Below are 26,279 nucleotides of genomic sequence, written 5' to 3'. Positions count from 1 at the left end.
CGCACATTTAAAGGGTAACTCTAATCCACTGATTTAACTCTAACTAACTGAGTACTGCATATGTGAAAAAGTAGTTGTGGCTCCAGAGGAAGCTGCTTGTAATCTGATTATTTGACTCCAGTGATGTCACTCAGTTGCATTGTGGGTAATGTAGGCACTAGCTTTTAAAAAGCAGTCCACGGATCAAGCGTTGCACTTCTATAACACTTTTGGACTCATTACTGACAGCTTAAAAACAACAAAATTGAATATTGAATATCCTCTTTTTTATTCCATGTGTTCCACTAAGTGACGTCACTGGAGGCAATTTATCAGATAACATGCAGCTTCCTTTGGAGCCACAAAAGGCCTTTAGCTACTTTTTTCACATATGCAGTAGCACTCCCCAGGACCTGTAAACACACTTTATTGTGTAAAATTGGTGGAGTTACCCTTTAATAGTGTGTTTTTAAATGTAATTGTCTGTTAAAGCTGTACTCCTTAATTTGCACTGATTACAGACTTTTTTGTTTCATCTTTCAGGCTCCTACGCTCCAGTTCCAGTTGACAGAGATGTCATCCTGAGTTTAAGTTCCTATCTTGACAAAGGCTTTCCTGAGAATAGCTCAGCTGACAACACAAAATGGCTTCCAATATAATTGTGAGTATTAGTATAATGTCCTGAATGTGCAGTAAAACAGAGCCAAGTTTAAACAGAAAACAAGATTACAATTGATTTAATTATGGTGCAAATTGTTCCATTGCATTGTAATAGTACAATAGTATAAGTTTGACTGTTATTGCTCCAAAGCAAAAAACCAAACATTTGGGGCAGATTTTGCAGCATCAGCATGGCTCTTTCCATCACCACTGCCGCAGGTGATAAGGGTTACTTTGGGTTGTTTTAGGCAGCTAGAGATTAACACAAGATAATCTATGTGATAGCTGAATTCACAGCCCTGTATGACTGTTTTACATGTGTTAAAAGTCACACTGTCTGTTCTAAAGTGGTGAGTTGAAACCAAAAGTAGGTTACAAACCAGCTACTTGTGTCCCTCATGAATGGTCACACCTCAAAACTACAGTGAGTAATAACAGATGTTAAAATGTCTTCAAAGTTTCAGCTGACACAAGGAACAACAGAGCAAAAAAATGCAAAACATTTTCTGTTCTTATTCCAACATGTGGGTTCAGCGATGGATATCTAGGAAGGACAGAGACAACATTGTTTGCCTTTAAGGACGCCCATATTTAAACTTTTTTCAACATTGGAGATTGGAGACTTTAGTGAAAACTCTCGCACATTTTAGAATACAGCCTGCGATTTACCGTGTAATTTCATTGTATCAACCAGATATCGATAACATACTTACTGAGATTCCTACAGTTGCAGAAAACAAGACTACAGGGAACAAGGGAGAAACAATTTTAGGTACTGAACAGTTACTGAAAAATACATATAGATTATAGATTTTGTTTTCAAAATGAGTAGAAGTCCTCTCACCAATGCTAGAATACAGAAATGTAGTTTGAGATCAGGAACCTCAAAGAGAAGGGGTACTTATCTTGAAACGTACCAGTATTGGAAATGCCTCTGATACTTTCTAAAATGATGGAATCGTTATCGCCGACAAACAGCAAGCGACTTCCATAACATTCAATATAACATGTTTTAATACACTGAGTACACAAAGTTCATTCATCAGAATCGGTATGTAGAAGGAAAAAAAAAGAAAAAAACATGATTTTGACATTTTATCCCTAACAGGAAATCTGGTGTCCCTCTAACAAAACTGCTATTATAAAGTGTACAGTTGTCTTTTTCCACTTCACCTACATTTAAGTCCCAGGAGAAACTGTTGAGTATTTTATTGGTACTTGATCCATACAACAAAATGAAAAAAAAAACAACAACAGCAGACGTGACGTTCAGTTTCGACCTGAACATCACGTCTTACTTACTCACTTAAAACCCAAGATATTCTCACCGATTAACCAGCAAACTTCCTGTTTTGTTTTTGTTTATCATAACCGTATTTGTCATGCGTCATGGATTACTGCCTACTTACCCTTGTGATCTGTATTTGAATCTCTGTTATCACTGTGTTGGGACTGATTTTCCCATGCAAAATGATGAAACCAAACTGAACTAAATGAATGTTGTGTTACAGGTGGAACAGCAATTTTCTCACAAGTTCACAGTGACTGTGGTTCGAGCCGAGAGTGTCACCAAGGGAGCACTGGGTGACCTGTGTGAGTCTAAATACGTCCTTTTTTGTCCCTGTTCATGTGACTTTAACATAACTAATTAACATGTTGCATGTACTGTAGAGAAAATGGCCATCAATATAATTTTAGATCAACATGAACTTTCTACAAAAACATGAGCAGGGCGATACTTCGGGATCCTGCTAATCAGTAACACTGTTGAATGTGTGTGTGCAGTGGACACCCCAGATCCATACGTGGAGCTGTTCATCCCAACAGCCCCAGAGAGCAGAAAGAGGACCAAGCACATAGACAACGACATCAACCCAAAATGGAACGAGACCTTCAGCTTCATATTAGACCCCAACCAACAGAACGTCCTGGAGGTTAGACCTGCATCTGATTGTCTATCACAGTCTACACCAATGTAATGGAGCTTAAACTAAATTAAACACAGCGTACCATTTTTAGCCTGATATTATTTGGATAGTATCATCACAACTTTTTCTAAAGTTTTGTTTACATTGTTTAACATCTTGACAACGGGTTGATAGCTGACCTTAAACACATATTAGCTCTTGAAATGTTTTAATCATTCAACTGCTCATGTTTATTCCACTCAGTTAACATTAATGGACGCCAATTATGTGATGGATGAAACACTTGGGACAGCGTCCTATGACATCACCAAGCTCAGAGTAGGCCAGACAAAGATGGAGTCTTTCCTCATTGGCAAGGTAAATGACAAGGCATTCAAGGCCAGCAGACTCTCTGGTAGTTTCATCATTGTTTTGCACAGGCAAGCATTGTTGAAACTTACAGGATATTCTTTGAAATTCTAGTTTCCTTAAAGGAAATTAAATATATAAAGAACAATTACAAGAACATATGCAAATGATATGTCACATTATTACAATCCAATAAATATATTTATATATTTGATACATACGATATACTATAATGCGTGTGTATGGAGACGAGAGTGCGCTAAAAGAAGAGCTGGAGACTTCTGGTGGTTAATGATAACAGATGAATTCAATGATACAATTCTAAACAAGTGTAAAGTGATTAATTTTTTTTTTTTTACATTTAAATAATTGCTAATTGAAAAAACTATCCCTTTATTTTTTTATTTCACACCTTATTGATTTTGTTCGTGACACGATGTGTTTGCCTGTTAAATCAACTCCTTCTTTACTGGACAATAACAACAAATTTCATTGTTTTGACAGGCAACCAAAGTATACTTAGAGATGTCACTGGAGATCTGGTATGTATTCCCATCAGAGTCAAAAACTATCGGTAATTTTACTTTAGTTTAATTTTGGTTTTAAGCAATACCAGATATATATCAATGAAGGCTTACGCAACAGGTTTAAGAATACACAGGAATTCGTCTGAAGCAGCGCAGAACCTAAAATTAGAACTTAAAGCAGTTTCTTGAAGTACAACAAGTTTGTGACTCAGTAATAACAAGATACTTGTGTAAGATAATATGAGGTTATAGTGCATCATATTTCCCATGGTCTCACTGTATAGGTGTCGTGGGAGGGTTTAGAAATTCCATACATGTCTGAAGGGTTAGTAGAAATAATGAGAAGGTGAGTAAAAGGGTGAGAGACCATGACTGTTTGTCTGTGGTGGTTTGTTTTTACATCAGGCCACCCCGAGGCTGATCTTATCTGACCTATAGGAAAGTTTCAACATCATCAGGAGTGTTATGTACACAGGAAGACCATATCTTCTATCTGCCTTTCTGCCGGAACGTAAAACAACAGTCATAGTTTGCCTTCCCGCGATCACATTTTTTTACTAAACTCTATTTGCGTCATTTGTTTCTGCAGCACCAAGCTGGACCTGCGGTTCAGCCTGGCTCTGTGTGACAAAGAGAAGCAGTTCAGACAGACCCGCAGAGAGAGAGTGATGCTGGGCATCAAGAAGCTGCTCGACATGGAGAAGCCTCGTTTCCTCCCCAGCTCTCCAGACGAGGTGGGAACAGAGCTGAAACTGTTTTCAGTCATTCGTGTACACTGTGAGGTGATAGCCTAATCAAGCACACAGTTTGACTATGTGTTGCACTTCACAACATATAAGGCTGTAGTATTTAATTTGTTCAGGAAAGCTAAAAATGGATAAAACATTTTGTTAAGTTTCAGCAGGAATTTCCTTTTATCGTCTTTTACCGTCAAACATAATAGGGCCATCTGTTTCCCATAACCGGGCCATCTATTTCCCATAACCGGGCCATCTATTTTGTAGCAAACACAAGTTTATGATAGTTACATGTTTTGTTCATCAAAATTATCTTCACAGATGAACACCACTGGCTATAAACGGACTACACTGCGGTCGCATGACTTAAACGTCTCACTACACATTTACTATACACATTTTCTATAAATTGATCAACCTACAAGTTGTAAAACTAGAGTTAGAATAGTTTGTAGCTAAAGTCCACCTGAAAAAGTAGTAGTGAGTAGATGAGTCTCCGTGTTTGGCATGATGACGTTAAATGTCCATGACAACCTCTGTAGTCTCATTTAGCCACTTGTTTGTAAGACAAGTAAGTGCTTTGTAATTAAATTATGAGACATTTAATGATGTATTTTATGGCGTAGAGCAAAACGTGTAATTATCTTAAGCCTGTGGTGACCACATACCTATCTCAGGCATATAACCTTGAGATGAGTAAACCGGATGTGCAACAATGCTAACTGATTTCCGGGTTTTAGGACTACAAGCTACACCACTCTTTTGTTAGGTCCGGCTTTTCAAAAGCCCCACCTCCACCCTGTCATCCACCTTTCGACATTCCTCAAAGTAAGGGAAGTTAATAGCGTCAGTCGTCACTCCGTTCTGTGCCAAGCTTGGCATTTTCTTGTGGGGAGTGATTAAGTCAGAGCCTAGACGCCAAATACCGATGCTTTACATATTTTACACTTTATACCTTCCATATTAGTGAGCTGAGTGATCTTTAGCTGCTGTAGCCTCTTAACATTGAACATGTATATAGGAATGGTGGGTGTGATATGTGTGCGTACTGTGGCATCTCTCATTCTAATACAGATTCACTCTTACGATATGTAACATTTACTTGTGAAGATGGAAACAAATGCAAGTCTTTGAGGTCTTTCCGTATTGTAACTTGACTGAGACTTGCTGCCTTGCTAAATTCAGAGCTGTCATGCATTTTCTCACACATTGTGCGCTCAGCTTTTACTTGACATTTCTCACACTGGGAAGCAAACCATTCAGTAAGCCCCCCACCAAAAGCTTCAATTTCTGCTCCTCTGCTTTGAGCTCAGCAAAGTTTTATTTTCTCGCCAGTGTGGTTTTGGCTAGAAGCCTTTGGGGTTGGCTGTCTTCTACAGCCAGGCCTGCTCATGTCTTCAACTTGTACCGGAAGCTCCAGAGGAATGAGATAACCAGCTTCTGCCTACGACTATGCTACAACATCACTCAACCCCCCATCCAGGAAGACTTTTCGTGGAATTATATCAGAGTAGTCAGAACTGACTCTCACATACCACTGGGTCTGGTTCGCTGCAGAGAGGAAGCGATGTGTCACAATGAGAATTTTGAAATAGTTGAAAATCCAAAGGCTCAAGTAAAAAATGTGTGGCGTGATGCAACTGGCATGGCACCCTCGCTGTATGGAGGCACAGGAGGGAAGTTACTCAACCTGAAAGAATGAATGCAAGATTCATACTTTAAGCTCTGTAGTATGTAATTATAAGATTAAAAATGCCTCTGCCTTCATCTTCTTCACAGTATGACTCTTTGGTCTGTGCATTACAGGTGCCAGTGATTGCCATAGCGGGCTCAGGAGGTGGTTTCCGTGCCATGGTCGGCTTCTCAGGAGTGATGAAAGCCCTGTTTGAGTCTGGGGTCCTGGATTGTGCCACATACATCGCCGGCCTCTCTGGATCCACATGGTCAGCTTTTATTTCTCTTTTTCTCCTCTCTTTCTACACCTTCTCTTTCACTGTCCTGTTTATTTCAAAAAATACTTTCTCTCTTTTTATCTTTCCTCTTTGTTTCTCTGGTCCTTTCTCTCTTCCTGACTGAACCTTAGTGTTGCCGCCTTCCTTCTCTGGCAAACATTTCTGTTTTCCTCTACTGGTATGGAGCATCAAGCGAGCATCTCTGGCTTATTTCAGTTGCCATCTTCATATTTATGGAATGACTCAATGGATTTTACTTCCTTACAAGTAAAGTACCTCCTGCATAAACATGGCACAAACCCAAGTGACTTTTTAAGCATGTATTTAATGTTCTGACAACATTTTATATTGTTTTTCTCTCTGTCCCTGTAGGTACATGTCCGCTCTCTACTCGCACCCAGAATTTCCAAATAAAGGCCCAAAGGACATCAACAAGGAGCTGATGAACAGAGTGAGCAGTAACCCGCTGAGGCTGTTGCTCCCCCAACACATCACCAACTACATTCAGGCCCTCTGGACCAAAAAGGCCACAGGGCAGCCTGTTACCTTTACCGATATCTTCGGTATGCTCATAGGAGAGACGCTTATACCTGCGGTAAGAGCTGCTCGACAGCTGTTGTTTGTTTTAATTTGGATGGGATTCTTTATTTCTCTATCTCATTGTTACTCACTAGTGTTTCATGTGTAATCAGACCTCATTTTCCTTGAAGTTCATGTTTCATTTCCTCTTTCTTCTTTTGAACTTTTGACATCCCTCTCAAGGTTTTTTTTAAGCTTTTTTCATTGTGTACTCTATTTCTCTCCTTACATTGTTACTTAACTTCCACATAACCATGACAGTCATGATTAGATGAAATACCACCTCCAGCATCTGCAGAGAGTGAGTGTAAATGATTCAAAGGCTGTGTTCTCATCTACCAGAGGATGGACATCAAGCTAAGTAGTATCCAGGAGAAAATAAACCAGGCTCAGAGTCCCCTTCCTCTCTTCACGTGTCTGCACGTCAAGCCAGATGTTTCAGAGCTCATGTTTGCAGGTAAATATGTCGTTTTGTGTGTATCCTCATGTTAAATTATGTCTTCCATCTACTCCATGTCCCTCAGAGAGCTAATTTGCATATGTAATGAATAACTAGAAATGATCACATGCAAAATAACCAAGCATTACTCATGTCTTTATAATACTGCTCTGCTATCACGTAGAGTTTGTGTTATTACGTGTTGGCATGTAATCTAATGACGGCTAGGTGACGCATCAAGGAACTGAGGAGGGTGCACGAGGGCATGGGTTTGTTCCGTGTTGAATGTACTTCCTCAGCGTTGATGAGGCCTGCATAGCAACTGTACACTACTCTTCTGCACTGCAATAAAAAATACAAAAAAGGAACCAAAAAAAGTCTCCAATGACTGCAGACAGATCAGTGAGTATACACTATGTACTGGCATCCATGCAAAAAACTCTCATATTACAGTAAAACTCAAGTAGAGTAGGAGAATGACCGTTTTATCATGTTTTAGCTTTGAGCTGCAATTCCAATTAAATCTTCATATACTCATTCATTGGATGATAATTCACACTTAATTTGTTCCTGTGTGGTACTTAAAGACATTTTTGTGTTCACAAATCAAAACTTGTTATTTTTAAACAGGCAATTTGTAAGATATAGCCAGAATTATAGTTTAAAAACATTATCAACACAGTGTGAAGAAACAACAGTGCTGATGTTATGTCAAAGACGTCTATGTGCAGTGTTGCAAAGATGTCTACTGTTGTTGGCATGCTAATTAGCTAGCCCTCTCCCATCCTGTCTCTTAATACCATTTTGTAATGCAAGAGGTGATAGTCTAATAGCCCCCTGTAGTTTCAGCTGGGAGATGTAATAGCCACAAGTTCGCTACTTAGTCTAATAAGTAAACAAAATAAACTCACAAAATGTCGAGAAAGGGAAATAAATTTGACCTATTTCCTTACTAAGCAGAAAAATACAACCGTACACCGTATTAATTCAAGTTTCTTTTGTTTTAACAAACTTTGAAGAGCTAAATTGCCTAATTTACTAAAAAACACACTTCATTCACACTCAAAATTAACTAAATAAAACTCACCAAAACAGTCTTGGTTTATCTTTCGGCAATCACCTGTGGTTTGGTCTAAATAAATCCTCAATTCACAGAGTAAGATGTGAAAAACTGCCGTTTTGTCCGAATCTGTTAGTCTCAGAGGCTGTGTTTAGTCCCAGTCTGATGTCCAGCCATGTTTACTGGGAGGTTGGTTGACAGACCCCCATTGACTGCAGTGGAAGTTGCTTAATTTTATGTTGAAAGAATGACAAAACATCGTGTTTTGAACCGTGTCTGATCAGTTCATGGACAGATATGGACAAAAATATTATTGAACACAGACAGAAGCCCATGGAGCCCGAGAAAATGCTGCTAGTAACATAGATAGGTATAGAGAGAAAATGTAGACAGGGCTGGAATAACCCCTTGTGGGCCTTATATGTCAGATGACTAATTGTGGTTCAGTTGTTGTTTTTCTAATTTCAATCCAGGAGTCTTTATTCAGATTTTTTCAGAAATAAAGGAGACAACAAATACATATGTCTTAACACAATAAAATTGGCAAAAAAAAAAGAACCGCACACTGTTGTGTTGATTGAATATGAATCAAGGCGCTTCAAATGTTCAGCTGTAATATGAGAATGTTTCTTACCAGGCCACCATATTGAAAACGTATGTGGGGAGGACAGGGAGGGACTTACATGCACCAACATGATACCATGCTTTTGCTACCAAAACAAAGAACAAAGAAGCTTAGATTACAACACACACAGTGAGGAAGAGAATGCCATTACTCCACTATATCTTTACATAGCAAATAGTTCATGCTCAATATCTCATATATTTAAAATGAAACCTAACAGTAATGTTTTATTGGGCATGAGGGAATGCTTTGCCCAGGATACTGAAATGAAAGTAGTCATCTTCTCCAAGGCTGCCGAAAGCAAACATGTTTTATATATATTATATGTATTATATTCCTTGTGAAATTACCACTGAGGTTTCCACCCGTAGACTGGGTGGAGTTCAGCCCGTATGAAATTGGGATGGCGAAGTACGGCACCTTCATGACCCCCGACTTGTTTGGAAGCAAGTTCTTCATGGGTACTGCTGTCAAGAAGTACGAGGAAAACCCTCTTCATTTTCTGATGGGTGAGAAAAACGTTTTCCTCTATGACACCACAATAGTTGGACCATTTAACGTGAGTGAACCCTCTAACAGTATTTTGTCACTGTGTCAGGTGTGTGGGGCAGCGCCTTCTCCATTCTGTTCAACAGAGTGCTGGGAGTCAGAGACACAGTTGGTGGCAGCACCATGGAGGAGGAGTTAGGTAATCTTTCTCTGCTTCTCTTTTTCGACGTGTGTTTTGTTTGATAGATAAAAAATGTCACCACAACGTTCATTTAGTGGCTGTTGGGTTGCTTTCCATTATATCACACGATCTTTATGAGCAGATGGAGTTTGCTCAGGTTTGCTCAACACTAAATGCACAGTATTTACTTTTTGCTGCTTTTTCTACGGGTTTCAGATTCCAAACAATAACAGAAGAAATAGTTTGATGACGTTGTGACGCAGCGTGGAAACATGAGTTGGAGTCTTTGTTGAACAGCCACCAATGCCAATGAAAACCCAACGTGACGCGACAATTTTTGATTGCGTTACGTTTAGTCATCCATCTGGTGTTTCCCGTGTTTACCTGGAAGTTATGGTGTCAGGCAACCAAAAGGAACACACGATTACCTTGATAAACTCACGGGATTTCCCAGGGTTCGAACATTGTTGGAAACAACTCAACAAAGTATACACGAAAGGTTTATTATAGCTCTAAGGACTGAACATCTATGTTTGCTTCAGATTTGAGGTTGAGAGTTGATTTCTGAGCTGCTGATGAAGAATCATGTGAAATGATTGAAAGCTACTGGACAGCCACCAAATGGACAATTTGTTAATATTTTTACCCACTACTGATTAAAAACATAACTTTCAGTCTTCATAATAGTTTTTCACTGGTGTAATTTTGCCAGTTGTCAATCAATAAAAAATCTGTATTTATGTAAATACAAACATATTTATATACTTGGATGTACTTCCCAATAAATAGATTATTGCATGATAGAAAATTAATTTCCAGTGTCCTAAAAATAATTAAAATGAGTATCATCCTTACAGTAGGTGTGACAATACATGTCATAACAATAATACCATTGTCTTTGGTCTTTGGTGATCTCCTGATAAAAAAATAACTAATGGAACACCCCCCTAGTGAAACTGACATGCAATCGTGTCCGCAGTCCTATTGTTGTCTGTCTTTTAATTAGCTCGTACCTCTAAAAACAAACTTAACATTACCTCTGTTCAGGTGTGTGTGTGTGCGTGTGTGTTGTTGCCACAGCAGTGGGAAGGTATCAGCATTTTACGACTATCCTGACAGCTCATCGAATGTTTGTTTTTGGTTGAACACATTTGTTTGGGGTGACCTTTAAAACAATCAGATGTACTCTGACAATGCTTTGGTTGTGAGCAAGTGCCGAGAACATCTCCACCCAGTTTAAGAATGCATTAGTTTGTCAGGTGTATTGCATTTCTCTCGAGGATAAACAATACACAGCGAATTCGATAATGTCACATAACAAATCATTCTGTCACGAGGAGCATTGATGGTATAAATAGGTTTTATGGTCTTATTTTTAAGTTGTAACCTGATGAGTGAAGCTGCGTTGTGTCTTACAGAGCAGATCAAACCACAGCACATCGTCGGAGAGGACAGCCTGGACAATGACGACGAGCCACGTAAAGGTGAGCAAAGATATGCATGATTCATAAGAGGTGAAAACAGACACCTTATTGTGCAGTATAAATGCATTTGCTATGGTGCAATACAGATGTGTGACTTAGAATGGTGTCTGTAAACATTTTGACAAGCTGTTAGGTTTGAGAGAAAGTTGACGCCTTAACACTTTTTTTTTTTTTTTTTTTTTAATTCTTGTGCTAATGTTTCCATTGGCATCTGTTAGCATGACTCAGTATCTTCAGAACAGCCACTGCGGTTACTGAAAGAGTACTGATACATTCAGCTTTCACTTTGAACCCTTTGGTTTATGCTTTAAATTTGTAATTATGATGTACAAGCTGAGTTTTAGGAAGTAAAGTAAGTCTTTGCAAGTGTGAACTTTAGTTGGAAATGAAATAATAGCAAACTATTAATAGAAAGAGGATGAGAGGAAGGAAGAGGAGTGGCTGGGTAAGCTGAGTACCACACTTTTGTTATACGTTTGACTACTTATTTACACAAAGGCCATAAAAAAGACGTTTTGATACATACAAAACTGACATATTGTTACCTTTTAAGTTGTTATGGTGAACTTGTTTGCAAGCAGTTGCTTTTTCACACTTCTAGTAGTTACAGAGAACATTATCATTCATTTGGAGTAAATGTAAATCCAGCATTCACTTTCTTTTTGGTCTCCACCAACCTCTGAGGGAAATATCTGACTTTTCGAGCATTTTCACTGAAAACAGCTGCCAGCTGCTGCTGGAAATGATGCTATACGAGCTGTGGGAAAAAACAGGAAATTTGCAGCTAGACAGCCAAAAAATGAGACAATAATTGCAGCTGGGCTGTAAAATAGTTTAAATCATTTGATAATATGTAAGAAAAGAAAACCATTTGAAGGAATAAACAGGTGAAAAGTAGACTGCAATATTATTAAACAATAAACATTTTGAATTTTTTGTCTTTTCGTGTGATGTGGTTCTTGTCATCTATATGTTGTTTGCCTTTGAATTTTTTGGCTAACCTCAGTTGATTAAGTTGCATTTCAGTTGCAAGTTCTCCCAGTTTTCTGACAGAAAAGGATTGTTTTTTGAGCCACTGTTAAATTCTTTGCCACACAACATTTGACAGTATTTTCTCATTATTTGATGTTCAGGTGGGACAGAGAACCAGGAGGCAGAAGACGAGTACCATCGCACGGCTCAGGCTAGCTGGGTTCAGCGAATGTTCACATCACTCTTCAGTGACTCCGCCTTATTCAACACAAGAGAGGGCCGAGCCGGGAAGGTACCTGAATATGTTCATTCACCTGTAACCATGAAATTACACAGAACACTGCACGTGCTGCATCTGCATTCTCGTTTTACTTTTCCTATATATTTAAATTCACAACAGCCTGCATTTGTTTCTATTCATAATCCATCTCACTTTGTTCCCAGGTTCATAATTTCATGCTGGGCCTGAACCTGAACACCAACATCCCGTTCTCACCAGTCAGTGAGGTCACGTGCCACGCTACCACACCTGAGGAGGAGGTGGATGCCGTCACAGGTAAGAGGGATAAATGATGGTCACAATTCAATGCTTTTAGAATCGATTTTGGCAGCAGTAAAGTACAATGAAAAATAGCACAGGACTATCAATTTACACATTGCAGTTTGATTCTCAAACTGCAGAATAAGATAGCTTGACTAGCAGGGCCACTCAGGTAAAAGGGGGAAGGCTTTTTGTGCCCCAGCCGCTAGGGGTGCCCATGGAGAGAAGCAAAAATCATATTTATAATTATATAAGCAACGATAACCAAATTTTATTTAGAACCAAAATACTCTCAATACTTCTCAAAACAACAAATAAAAACATTTCATTTATTTATTTGTTTAGTAAAATGTGGCCTGTTACAGAATGAAAACCACCTTTTTTTGTACTCGACGTCAAAATATCAAAAGTGCCCCCAGGGTGGAGAAATTAACTGATACTGACTCACTGATTCCTATGAACTGCACGTATATCGGGATGCCAGGAAAAGAGCAGAATAAAAGGAAATACCTTTATACCTTCAGGCATTTATTTTTTTTAATTAAGTCAGATCAGAAAGCTGTACTCAATCAGGCTGAAGTGGCAAACGATAGCCAGAAACCTAACGTTACAGCTAACGTTGCTAGCCAAGAGGTGGCTAGCGTCAGTGAATGAGCCTCCACTACTAGCCACCCGTGAGAAAGAGGAAGTCGATGATCGTGAAATCTTTCTGCACGTATTAATGCAGACGAGGGAGAGAGAGTAGTTTCTGTTGGGCGCCTTTTTTTTTACTGATAATGAAAGGTGTGGTTTGAGCAATTTTCAAATACCGAAATACCCAGCCCTGCTTCCACTGAACATAACAGGTGAGTCACTTCTCAGTTAAATCTTTGGGTCAGGTCATGTGGAACAAATATTAAGCCGCTGACAAAGGAAATTTCTCAATAATGTTCTTGCTTCATTTATTTAATTCACTATTATTTTCTCAGATCCAGATGAGTTTGATCGTATTTACGAGCCTCTGGATGTGAAGAGTAAGAAGATCCACATAGTGGACAGCGGCCTGACTTACAACCTTCCCTACCCTCTCATCCTGCGGCAGCAGCGAGGCGTCAACCTCATCATCTCCTTTGACTTCTCAGCACGACCCAGCGACTCCAGCCCGCCATTCAAGGTCAGGCTCGGACTCTTTTGACAGTAATTAATTATTAAAAATGATCCGTATGAGCAGTATTAGTAGCCTCATTTGTAAATGTGTGCCTCAGGAACTTCTGTTGGCAGAAAAGTGGGCTCGAATGAACAAGCTCCCATTCCCCAAGATCGACCCCAAAGTCTTTGACCGTGAGGGCCTGAAGGAATGCTACGTCTTCAAACCAAAAAAAGGCGAAAAGAACTGCCCGACCGTCATCCACTTTGTCCTGGTCAACATCAACTTCAGGACATTCAAGGCACCTGGTAAGTATGTGCATATGTTTAGGGTTCCACAGCATGTGTGAGAAGGAAAATATCCCAAGGCTCTTTATCTTATTATTTTAATAATGTTGTTTTACCGTCCTGGCGCATGAGGCACCTCTTCCTCGAAATTGCTCACTGGAATTCAACCGTACCAGTCAGCAGACAGTATTTTTATTTTTTCCACCAAAAGTCGGGCCCCCCATCTGAGTGACCCCAATAAAAAAAAATCTCTGCTCAGGGTCACTGTGGTCTCATGGTGGGATTGGTGTGACTAAGAGCATGCCAGTTTACTGAGTGCGAGTGTGTGCGGACGTGGACCACAGTGTGTTTAGTGTTTTATGAGCTGCTCGGCTGAATGATGGTTCCTTAAGGAGCCAGGTGCCGATAGGGAATCTCTCGTTCCAGTGGGAGAGCTCTGTGTGTAAACAGGCCATATATCATGAGTCATACAAAGACATACTCACACCACATATGTACATCTCCGCCACTGCCTCTTTACATTCAGTAGATCATCATCCCACATGCTTCCGCAGTCTGTTTATGGACATTACTTCAGCTTTTTGCAGTCAAACCAAAATACATCAGGAGGAAATTATACCATATATGGACTTCCTGTCGGTTCCCTATTGTATGCTTGCATTTTCCAAACTTCTTCCTGCATGTGGTCCCTCAACTTTACAGGAAACTTCATTTTTGACATCATAGATAGTTAAAAGTCCACATATTAATACAGAGGAATGTTTAAAGGAATCACTTAAAGTTTGAGTGGAGTAGTCATATAGTTAACAAAACTAACTCACCATTTATGTTGGCTTAAAAGCTGAACCTGTAAGAAATAAAACTTACTTTAACAAAACAATCTCATCCATCTAAGAACGAACTTTGATACTCATCAAAGTTGAAACTCTAGCTACTGATGAATATCATGTAAAGTCTCCAAAAAAACTGATACATAGACCTTGAGCTGCCCTTTTTTGAGATCAACTCAACATTCATCTTATCTTTTGTCCCCAATATCAACTCTGTTTTCATCCCTGTGGAGTTAACTTATTGGCTTACTTGTTTTATTTCTTACAGGTGTTCCTCGAGAGACCGAGAGGGAGAAAGAGTTGGCTGATTTTGACATCTTTGACGACCCCGAGTCACCGTTCTCCACTTTTAACTTCCAATACTCCAACGAGGCCTTCACCAGACTCCACGACCTGATGGAGTTCAACACTCTGAACAACCTGGAGGTCAGTTCTGTCCCTGCGATTTGACCAAAGGATGCAAAGTTAATGTAGATAAAGCTTCTTACATCAAACAACAGGAAACAGTAGTGATGTATGTTGCAGTTTGTAAAACTGATGAAGGGGTTAAAAAGTGATTCAGAACTTGTGAACTGGTTTTCATAAATGCCCCGAGTCATTCATTTTTAATCTGGATTCATTCTGTGTTGTCAAATGGGAAGTTTTAGATTTTTGCGTTGTCACTACATAAATATCAGTTTATTGGGCAACATCAAACATTTCAAATCCCAAAGGCCCGACTAAGACCGGAAAGTACAAGTCTTGTCTAGCTTACAGTAGGTGTGTTACTATGAGAGGTCCTACTGACTTTCACTCACTGTATCTGAGTCACTTCCCTGCTGAGAAAGGATTCAATTGTTATGCAACTTCTTTGATTTCACTGGTAGGTCATTTAGGGTGAGACAGATTTATGCGGATATTTTCTGAAATACTTTTGGCAGCAGCACTAATGAATTGAAAAAAAAAACCACATTCCAGCTTGATGTCACATCCATCAAGTTGTATTAATAAATAAAAGAAATCTTCCCAGCAACACCAAAGTGTTTTATTTGTTATTAATTAAAAACACTCCACTGTGCTGCTCTGTTTTATATTTAAAGTGGTGTCAATCAATATTTCTGGGGATGTCACACAGTCCAGCACTTTGGTCCAGATACATAATAACGATAACAACAATAATGATAAAATATAAATAAATCAAATGAAACAAGATCAAAACTCACAGAGAGATTAAAGATCTCCTTTTTTTAAAAAAAAAAAAAAAAAACTGTTTTAAAGAAGAGATTTAAAGGCAGTGATAGATTTAACAAACTTGATATCAGCAGGTAAATCACTCCAGAGTTTAGGGACTCGAACTGCAAAAGCCTGATTCCCCTTTAGTCACCAGTCAGGCTCTGGGAATGACCAGAAAACCACAATCAGCTTATATGATAGGGCTCCCGGGCTCATAGGTGGTAGGATAAGGGGTTTGATAAACTAGCATCTTCGTCATGTAAAGCCTTGAAGTATATCGGGATCTATTTTTTTTTTTTAATTAACTTAGGTTGAAAGAAACATGACTGAACATCCTTCTTTACTCGGTCATCAAAACAAAGGCCTGAATCCAATCAAACATCCAAATGTCAACAGCCTGATCTGGCATGTTGAGGTGGAGAGGTGTTGGCACATATCTCTCTGACTCTGGCTAGAGGCTCGTTTGTCCATCATCGTCGTTTTCCTGCGACCTGACATTAGCCAGGAGCAGCCTTAAGTTCAAGCTGGGTTAGCATACCTCTTAACCCGACTTTCTTCCTGCCTACGGTGGTCCTGTTGGTCAAGTTGGATGGTTAAAAGAAGCCGTGGGCAGTGATCGTGTCTAAGTCTGCTAGTCTAAATCCAAAATTCTCCAATGATGATGAATGTATTTCTGTCATAGATAATACTTGTTCCAGCAATAAAGCCAAAAAAAAAAGTTAAAAAACAAAAATGCTGCAAAATTTGACGGAGCTACTGATCGCTGCATCTGCATGCACCACCGTTGCCATAGCAGTTGGTAGAACTGCCTGAGCAATTGAAAGTTAGCTTAACTGATTTGAGGTAACGTGACCTTTCCTCATTGATGATGCAAGACTGTCTGATTCATTATGGCGTTTTGGATTTAATCCTTGTATTTGTCCCCTGTAGGTGATCAAAGAAGCCATCAAAGAGTGCATCGTGGCCCGGAAGGAGAATCCCTCGTGCCTCTCCCGTCCCTTCTCCCTCAGTGAGATCCCGAAAAAGAAGTTTCTCAAAAGAGATCCTCGGGTAAATCCCTGGAGTCACCTGGGAAAGGATACCCAGTAGCCTGATCTGAGACTGTTGTGAAAGCGGATTTTTCGTAGATTTTGTCTGAAAGTAAATCATTTTCTTTTTGGAAAATGCTATCCTGTCGATCCCTTTTCTGTATACTTTTAATCATACTTTAAATAGTGTAAAGAACCTTCATGTTTACTAGTCAAAGCATTATGATTGCATTCATATACAACAGATAGAGAATCTCCATCTGGTTTCATGAGCACGATGTGGCTGCTGGGAAAAACTGTTGACCACAAACAGCTGACGTCTGTTATCCCCTGCTGGCTGTGAGAAAGACTGGAGAAAAACACTTATTAAACACTGCAGTGTGACCGGATCGATACAGCAACATTCGGCTCCATCGCAAACAACAGGAGATTGTTTGTGAGTGTTTTCTTTTGTTCCTGATAGTAACTGAGAATCCCAACGTGCGCTGTCTCTTAGTTCTTCTTGTTGGAAAGAAATGTCACTTTTATGCATCCCGTGAATTTTCTCCTCCAGTTGCCACATTCACACTTCATGTGGAAACCTCATGGCTTCAGTTCATGCGGCCTAGAAAAAAAGCTGCGTTTGCACCTTTCCTCGCAGCCATGCTGTTACTAAATTTTGCATTGAGCTCTATGAATGCACTGTAAGAAGCCTCGACTGTACTGTACTCTGAACCATATTTAACGTGCGACTGCGGAACATCCAAATCTCCATATTTTTGTTTTTACTCACCGGATAGCTCGTCTAAACATGTAATCGTGTTTGAGAACATGGAAGAGAAGCTTGTAACCATTGGTTTTGTTTAATGACAACTCCTACACACGCCAAGTGCACCCCGTCTGGATACCTCAAACATCTCAATGATGTTTCTCCACCTACAGGGAAGGAGCACTCCCTGCTCCCCTGTAGGGAGTGTCTCATATTAAAGCCACCATTTTGGAAAAACAAAACTTGATACCATAGAAACGGTCTGCTCTCCCTCTCTCTCTTTCTCCCTCCCTCTCTCTCTCTCTCTCTCTCTCTCTCTCTTTCTCTCTCTCCATTGGGATAAAGGTGTGTTTATTTTCCTGTCCATGTTGTTTCAGGCTGCCTTTTAGATACAGCCGCAGTTTGTTTTTCACCTCTCCCTGCAAGCCCAACTTGCAGCAGGACTCCTTGAGCAGCCCCCGCACAACAAAGTGGAGCGTAGGTCAGAGCGAGGGGAAGCTGGGCGTATCACGAGACCTGCTCACAGCCGAACACGGTGGCTCTCGGCGGCACTCAGTGGAATTTTACACACTACACCTACACCTGCAGCAGTGGAGGTCTGGAATCTGACACACTACACCTATACCTGCAGGGGCCCGAAGGCTGCACACAGAGCAGTGGAATTTTACACTGAAGCACCTCTGGCCCCTATATACTCAGGTTTCGTGTTCTGTAGTCTTGCTGCAGGGATTCATGACCGACAAACCTTTGCATGGTTATTTTTTTGCAGATCATTTGTGTGTTTTTGCATGTTTTCTGTGTCTTAACAGCATTCTCTTTGTGTTTTGGGAATACAGTTATTTGTTTTCATTTATTTAAAACCACTCTTGTGTCTTAAGTTGAATGAGCTGTCCTTACTTTTTGAGCCAAAACCAGAAGTTTCACTTCACCTTCATAATGCTGCAGCCATAGACAAATAATAGAAATCGATAATGAGTGCAAAGCGGCGCCCATTCAGTCCAGTAATTGCTCGCCTTACGTGTTTGCTTACTGGTTATGCGGCCCAGTGAATATACGCAAGTAGAGTTTCACCTGCTGGCACCGCCTGCAAGTTCCTGCTCTGCCCTTAGACTTAACATTGTGATGACATTACGTTTTTTAAAATCACTTTTCTTGGCTCAAGGTAGGTTGTAAGAATATAAAACCTTCATGGATCAAAAATGTGTAACGGAAAGAGTCCAAATTAGTCTTGTTTGCAGTTTGAGATGTCCTGTCAACAGTTTTGAAGAAGTCTCTGATAATGGTGCACTATGGGCTTTTTGGACTGCAGGGTAAGTTTTCCCTGCAATACTGTGAGTGGCCACTGGGCAAAATTGAAAGTAAGGCTGAGCGGCGCCCTTGTATCCGGTTCTATAATACATTCAGGCTACATTCATTAGCTCAGCGTAAAGACCGCTAACAGGGGGCAGCTAACTTAGCTTTGTCCAAATGTACAAAAGCTGAAAATGGTCAACAATAAAAACAAGATATAACCTGTTATGAGCTTTAGAGGTGCTGATAGGTAGATTTTTTTAACTTTGGAGACAGCCAGGCTAGCTGTGTCCCTTTCTCTTCATTCTTAAGCTAAGCTAAGCTAAGCTAAGCTAACCAGCTGCTGGCTACAATAGACAGATATGAGAGTAGAATCAACTGTTCGTGCAAAAAACATATAAGCATATCTCCCAAAATGTTGAAATACTCCTTCAAGACAGAATAAATACTCAAAGATTACGCAACGAAACAAGCATTGATCATTTTATGAAGACATCTTGTCAAACTCTAACCTGCTATCCTGTTACATTTTTTTGTTGTAGCATATGGTTAGTTAACATAGAAAGCACACGAGCTGTAGCAGTTTTATTTTCTCATACTTTTTTGTGATGTTACATTTTTCTGATCTTTGATGATGTTTACAAATGTGTCAGATGCTAAACAGTTCTAGGGAATCAAGACATGTACAGAACTACTCCTGTGATCATTAACTGTTTGTATTAAAACTGGCAAAGCATGTCATGCATAATATAATGTTTATGTGCATCTTAAAAGGACCATAATAAATGAGAGAATTTATCTTGTGTGTAACGTTGATGTCCGATCAAATATTTAACACCCTTCCTTCATCCGTGGGACCCTCGCCTGAAATAACAAAGCAGCTGAGGAAAAAAAGCGCTGGGTCACAGTTACAACATTTTCTGTTTCCTTTTTTATTAGATATGAAATATGTTAGGTCACGGGGATGTTTTTCTATCCTTATCTAATGTAGGTTTTAGTCTGTGTTAGACTGTAATTGTATCCACAGAGATGAGAAATTTGAGTGTTTGTCTTCCTGGCTCTCTGACTAACATGTCATCATATCACTTTCAAGAGACCTATTTTGCCCACAGTGATGTTATCTCATAATACCATCCGCAAATGAATACCTTGAAACACAGTATTTCCTTGTGTCCTGTTTAGAGCTTACATAGATTACAAATATAAAATGTCAAGTACAATTTTGAGGCTCTTAACTTAAGTATTTCTATTTTGAGCTACTTTATACTTTTACTACACTACACTACAGCTCAGAGGTGAATGTTGTACTTTTTACTCCACTATTTGACAACTTTAGATTTAATGCTTAGTTTTTGATCTCGCTTGAAATGTCATGAATCACACATATGATGTTTGTAAATTTAAAAGATATTTTTTCAAGTCAATAAAGTCTCAGTTTGTCATAAAACTAATGAAATATAAGACTGTAAAAAAAGTTTGAATTATAAAGACTACACAGCCAACAGTCGCGTTAGTGACGTCGTCCTGTTAAAAGGTCACCGTAACTTAAACCATGTAGAGCTGGTCCTGTATATAAACTGATGAACTACCCTTTTACATAACTGCAGTTGTCAGTATGACCAGGTTTATGGTGAGTTTCATCTTTGTTTGTACTTTTTCTGTGCCGAGTTGGCGGCCATGTTGGTGTTGGTGACGTGTGTTGTGCAAGACGATGTAGTTCACTGAGCGGTTTACCACAAAACCAGATGATATTTTACTTTATTTACAACAAAATGTGACTTTATCGACTTGAAAAATGGATCTTTTAAACTGACAGACATCACATGTGTAGTTCATGACACAGTTCAAATGGGTCAAAAAATGATTTGTCTCTCTCCATTCACCACCATACAAAGTTTTTCCGAAATAGGGTCCTATGGAAGGGGCGTGACTTCGGCTCTCTATTGCTTAAAGCAACTTCATGTAGAAACTGGCATTTTATGCGATTTGGCGTCCCCCACAGACGACAGAGTGCAACGCCACTGTCGTAAATACAAATCGCAGGTCTGTCACAACTTGTCAGATGTAATATAGGTGCTAACTACAAACAAAACTCATTACATCATAACAATGTTACGTGTTGGAAACTTGTTGAAGTAACCATATATGTAACGCTGTGATCCTACCCTCTCACTGAAGTCACACAGTGCAGAAACAAGTGATGGGGGGCAGAGTGGCTGAGACAGAGACACCATTCACCCTATTACAAGACACTGCATCATCAAACTGATTTTGAAGCTGTTATTTTAAGGTGAAAAGGTTGCACAATGTTGCTTTAAGTGAAACTTTGAATTCAAAACTTTTACTTGTAGACTGTGGTGTTTATACTTTTACTTAAGTACAAGATCTGAGTACCTCCTGCACCTCAGATCAATTACACATAATCATAAATCTTCAATGATTATGTTTACGATTTTGCATTTAATGTCCCAAGTATGCATTACATCACAGCATGTCGCAATCACATGATTACTGTAAATTCCATGAAGCGAGAGAAATCCAGAGAGAAAGAGACTAAACAAACTGAAAGGTCAGTTTTACTAGCACTGAGGAAGCGTACTCAGCCTTTGAAGGTAGTTGCTTAATGTCTCTGGAGGGGAGAGAATAACGCTGATAATGTTGTAAAGGTTATCTTGGTTTTGGTTGGGAGGTTACAAAGTTGTAAACCCAACCTGTTTGAAAGATGAGGGCGGTTATAAGGCTAAGAATGAAGGATATTTTGAGCTTGACTCATACTGGTGTCAAAAAGTCTTCAGGTTTCCTCCAGTTTTTGTCATTCTTTTTACAATATGTCTCCATTAAGAGTAAGAAATAAATATGTCTGTTCTAAAGTAAATACAACATCACAGTTCAGTGTGCTTTCTAAGGGTTAATTAAACAAAATGATAAATAACAGACAGGGGTATCCTGCTAAAATTTCGGTTTTATATCAGTATCTGAGATTTCTGCTGCCTCCACAAAACAATTGTGGCGAGAGGGATTTAGTTTCTGGTTGCGGTCGAAGGTTTCCTTTGTGTATTTCCAGCTTCCTTTTTTTCTTGTGAAGAAACTGTGTCAATGACAGGTTGTTACTGTTGAATTTCTTAATCTTGTTTTTCAAACCTGGGGGTGACATTTCCCTCCATTGTATTGTGACTGAGACAGATCTGAATGAATTAAACCAAAACTAGATACCAGTAGAGGCAAAAAAAAAAATCTCAGTTTTTCTTTATTTAATTAGTAATTGGTGTAATCTTGCATCATGTCCTTCAGTCAGGAGTCTTCTGATTAATTTTAAAAGCACATGGAACATTTTCATTTAAATGTTATTATTGTTTAGTTTATTGGGTAGATTTTTGGGGGCTTTTGAGTTTGAGTTTTGACTTTCTCAGGTGGAGTGGAAGCAGAAATCTCACAGACTGATCTCAACAAATGAAACCAAAACAAGTTAAAAAGTTACATACCACAGAGGTTAAATGAGAAAATACGGTTGGTGCACCGACCCTCTAACATGGTGCATTTAATCCACAACAAAACCTTTTTTCCCCCAGATATTTTATTTTCAGTGTTCACAATCACATTGCCTCATTCACTGATATAATTAATAAAAAAACAGTTTGTCAATAGATCTCAGTTAGAAGTTAAAAACTGTTGATTTCAAACTTTTTGCATGTAAATGACTCACAATAATCACTACATTGTCTAAATGTGTAATTTTACATGGTTGGTTCACAAAAATGACAAAAAACAAAACTTTTCATCCTTTCATCTGCAATTTATAGACTTAATTTTATTATATCTTATTGTTGATAGATAAATCAGCTTTGGCCATATTTGGTCTTAATGTTGTTATGACTGATCATAATTCATCCAATAAATCTTTAAAACAAAAAACTTCTGGATGGAAGCAAACATGTCCGAGAGAGGTTTGGCAAAGTTTTGCCAACCTAAAATTTGTTGAGGTAATTGTCTTCTTGTCTTCTTTAGAAACGCTTGAATCGTTGTGTTTTGGAAACAAAAGATTCTGTTTGTTGTGAAATACAGATTTGTTTTTATTTCTAAAACTGTAAGATTCATTTAAAAAAATCATACCAACAAAACTTTTTATTTCAAAGCTTAAGAGTTTGATTTGGACTTACAACTCAATAAAACCCAACTAAAGTCCAACTGAAACACATTTTCTCATCCTGTTTTAAACAGTAACCAAAACCAGCTGCATGGACAGATACAACTAATGTGATTTGGTTGTACTAGTCCTTCAAACGCAGATGAAACAACACTGTTCCAGACAGGACTCTTATGATGACTGATGTGTTATTTCATAAAATAAAAGCCAAAAACATCACGTTATTTTAATCTCAACACGCTGCTGTGACGATACAGAACAACAAACCCAAAGCACTTTCACCTCCAGAGAGGAGGAAGCCACACACAGTCTCTCCCAGCCTGCAGACCTGCTCCAACGCAGCACCCGCTAATTCATTACATTCCCCAATTAAGTCATCATCCAAGAGCAATATTCCTCTCATGTGAAAGTACTAATTATGTGCTTAGGATACTTTGCTATGGAGTTAGGCCTTTTTCCTCTGGCACGGAAGCACCTGGCCCAGCGCCCCGCACATCTGAGTCCACAGACAGCTTCTGAGAGGCTCCATGTGCCTGTCTGTCTTAGTGTGCAGCGTACAGAAGGAGGGGAAAGTGAAATATTGAAATTTTCCAGGGCTTGCTAATTTGCACATTCACGTGAGGGTCATGTATGTGCCTGCATCCTCGCCTTTTGATGTGCTGAGTCATTCACATAGCACAGACGGGTTGGGGCACTCCACAAAGCTCGCAATGAGGACACTCATGACCAACGCACGCAAGGCTTTTTGAGTATGTGTGTGTGTGTTTGTGAGTGTGTGTACAGGGGTTTGAATAAGACTTCTCCGTGTCACAGTCATCCACTCCTGCCATTATGGTTACGTTATTTAACTTTACACTTCCATAGGAAAGGTTCAGTGCAGTGAGCAGCATTTTCTCACTCTTTCTGAAACAGACCAGTCCCCGGTCAGTCATGTCAGATGTGTGTATGTTGAAAGGAATGTGAGGCCCTCAATGGGAAATACATTATCTGGTGTTATCCTTTCTCCTCCTGAGGCAGAGGGCCAGCAGTCTAGACAGCACAGATAAGGAAATTAAAAATTCCACTTCCAGCTAAAAAAGAGGCATAAGTGAAGCAGAGGTGTGTCCCACTTGCTTCACTTCCCAGAAAAGGCCTGTGTGTTATGAGCTAGTTTCTATTGCTCAGGATCCATACCAGTGAATTGTGTCCCTGTTACCCTTGGCAACATCACAGGACTCCCAGCCAGAGTTTCACATGAGCTCATGAGTTTGAGGAGGAGAAGATTGTAAGGCGCCGAAAACGTTCACCCATTTGTCTTCTTGCAGCTCGACAAGCGGATATGTCCGTTTGTGTTTATTCCAAACTATGATTCAAATAAAGAGGAGTGTGTGAATTGGCGACATGGAAAGAGTGTCTGACTTCCTGAAGAGAGAAAAAATGCACTTTTCATGTGACGCAGGAAAATGCTGACGTCACGGAGCTGAGCTGCGGTGGTCTGCGGGATGACTTGCAGGTTAAGTGAATACTTACACTGCTGTGAAGTGGTCAGTAGACAAAGTGACTCGACACACACACACACAGTAGCACAAACACACACACACACACACATACACACACACACATACACAGTTTGGATTCTAGCCAATAAAACCCAGATTTAATCAGTGGAGCAGTTGCATCTGGGTCATATCAGAGTCAAAGCCCATGCAGTTTTAGAGGTAAATGATTTGTGTGCTGTGCAGGGTTATCACACTCTTACAATACCCCTATGTGTGTGTGTGTGTGTGTGTGTGTGTGTGTGTGTGTGTGTGTGTGTGTGTGTGTGTGTGTGTGTGTGTGCATTGTTTAGTTTGTGCCAAACAAAACTTCTTCCAGAGGTTTTTGAAGTGAGAGGTTTCGGGAGAGGCTCTGTGAATGAGAGTGAAAAATTTTACATTAGTTACCAGAAGAGATCGCACAGAATATCCAAAATATGTGATTTACTTAAAGATATTGTAGTTTTGGGTCATTTCTACTGTTAAACGTCCTAAATGGCCTTAGGACGGACCATTTCTATGTATTTGTTGTAAGTCTGAAGTTATGCCAAACAGTAATTTAGGCTATCTTGGCTCAACTGTTGAATGTGTATGTGATCAAAGAACATAATCATGATCCCATAGGTTTCCAGGAATCGAGCGAAACTAAGCAAAGTTCACTAAGAGGGAGGGGTGAGGGTCATTTTTTTTAAAGCTTTGTCTGAGGGGAGGCCCACAGTCTCCAATTCCTGCTTCATTCCTGAAACCTTCGTCCATACAATAGTCAAGCTGAATGCCACCCTGTGGAAATCTTCATGTGGAAATCGCATGTGTGAATTGCGTTATACTGTTGCTGTTGATCTCAGGCTGCCTGTTTTGATTAAAGATTAGTGGAAACATGGATATTCTTTAAATGGAATGAAAATCTATTCCCACTGATACAAGACTGTTCAAACAGTCGTACATATTAGCATCATTTTGCTGAAGGTCTTCATTTGTCTTCATTTGTCTCAGTGCAGAAAGTTTTCCATTGTTTTTTTTATATACAATTCCTAATGATCCTCTTAAAATAATTTATTTTAAAACTTTTACAGAAACTGATTGTGTGCTTTTTAAAATTATTTTTTAGCATGCTGTATTGTCTTGGAATGATTAGACAATATTTTATTGAATGTAAGTAATCTGACAATAAAGTTGAATTGGAAATTAATTTTTCTGACTCACTGTTGTGTGTTTTATGACTGCATTTTTAATTTATTTAAAATTCATTTATTTAGTAATATTTAAGTTTTTGTTGTATTTTTTTTGTCTATGTCAGCTTTTTTTTTTTAACACAAACGGTAAACATTGCTAATGACCCATCATCATCAAGGCAACATCTCTTTTTCAATTTGAAGTAAAACTCAAACTCAAGTTTTGAAATAAATGAAAGTTTTGCCAACCTATAATCTGTTGTTGAGATGATGTATTTGTTTTTGAGAAACTTGAATCCTAACGTTCTAGGAACAAAAAATTCTGTTTTTCAAAAATTGTTCACAGTGAGCTGTGAAATACAGAATACAGAAGATTCAATTTAAAAAAGTGAAATGTCTTATCAAAAAAAGAAATTTGTTTCAAAGC

At 39.2% G+C, this 26,279-nt stretch overlaps 1 protein-coding gene across 1 annotated transcript; it reads left to right on the top strand.

The window, feature by feature from the left end:
* Positions 1-545: 545 nt before the first annotated feature.
* Positions 546-17,123, top strand: LOC141005463 (cytosolic phospholipase A2-like). The gene is made up of 18 exons (XM_073477327.1): positions 546-640; positions 2,151-2,232; positions 2,425-2,573; positions 2,811-2,924; positions 3,420-3,457; positions 4,032-4,176; positions 5,986-6,122; positions 6,504-6,726; positions 7,053-7,167; positions 9,206-9,343; positions 9,433-9,522; positions 10,923-10,988; positions 12,122-12,252; positions 12,405-12,516; positions 13,470-13,654; positions 13,746-13,935; positions 15,013-15,170; positions 16,887-17,123. Exons 1-18 carry the CDS (start codon positions 623-625, stop codon positions 17,043-17,045), a joined length of 2,250 nt encoding a protein of 749 aa, XP_073333428.1. The 5' UTR covers positions 546-622; the 3' UTR covers positions 17,046-17,123.
* The last annotated feature ends 9,156 nt before the right edge of the window (positions 17,124-26,279 follow it).

The sequence above is a fragment of the Pagrus major genome, chromosome 11 (genome assembly GCF_040436345.1).
Source record: "Pagrus major chromosome 11, Pma_NU_1.0".
NCBI classification, from domain to species: domain Eukaryota; kingdom Metazoa; phylum Chordata; class Actinopteri; order Spariformes; family Sparidae; genus Pagrus; species Pagrus major.
Note: the sequence above shows the minus strand (reverse complement) of the source record. Positions and strands in the feature narration are given on the sequence as shown.

Excerpts from the sequence above, each read along its gene's own strand:
- LOC141005463 (XM_073477327.1), top strand. Across the intron at positions 9,344-9,432 it reads CCCTCTTCATTTTCTGATGG|GTGTGTGGGGCAGCGCCTTC; the intron begins GTGAGAAAAACG and ends TCACTGTGTCAG. Across the intron at positions 10,989-12,121 it reads TGACGACGAGCCACGTAAAG|GTGGGACAGAGAACCAGGAG; the intron begins GTGAGCAAAGAT and ends TTTGATGTTCAG.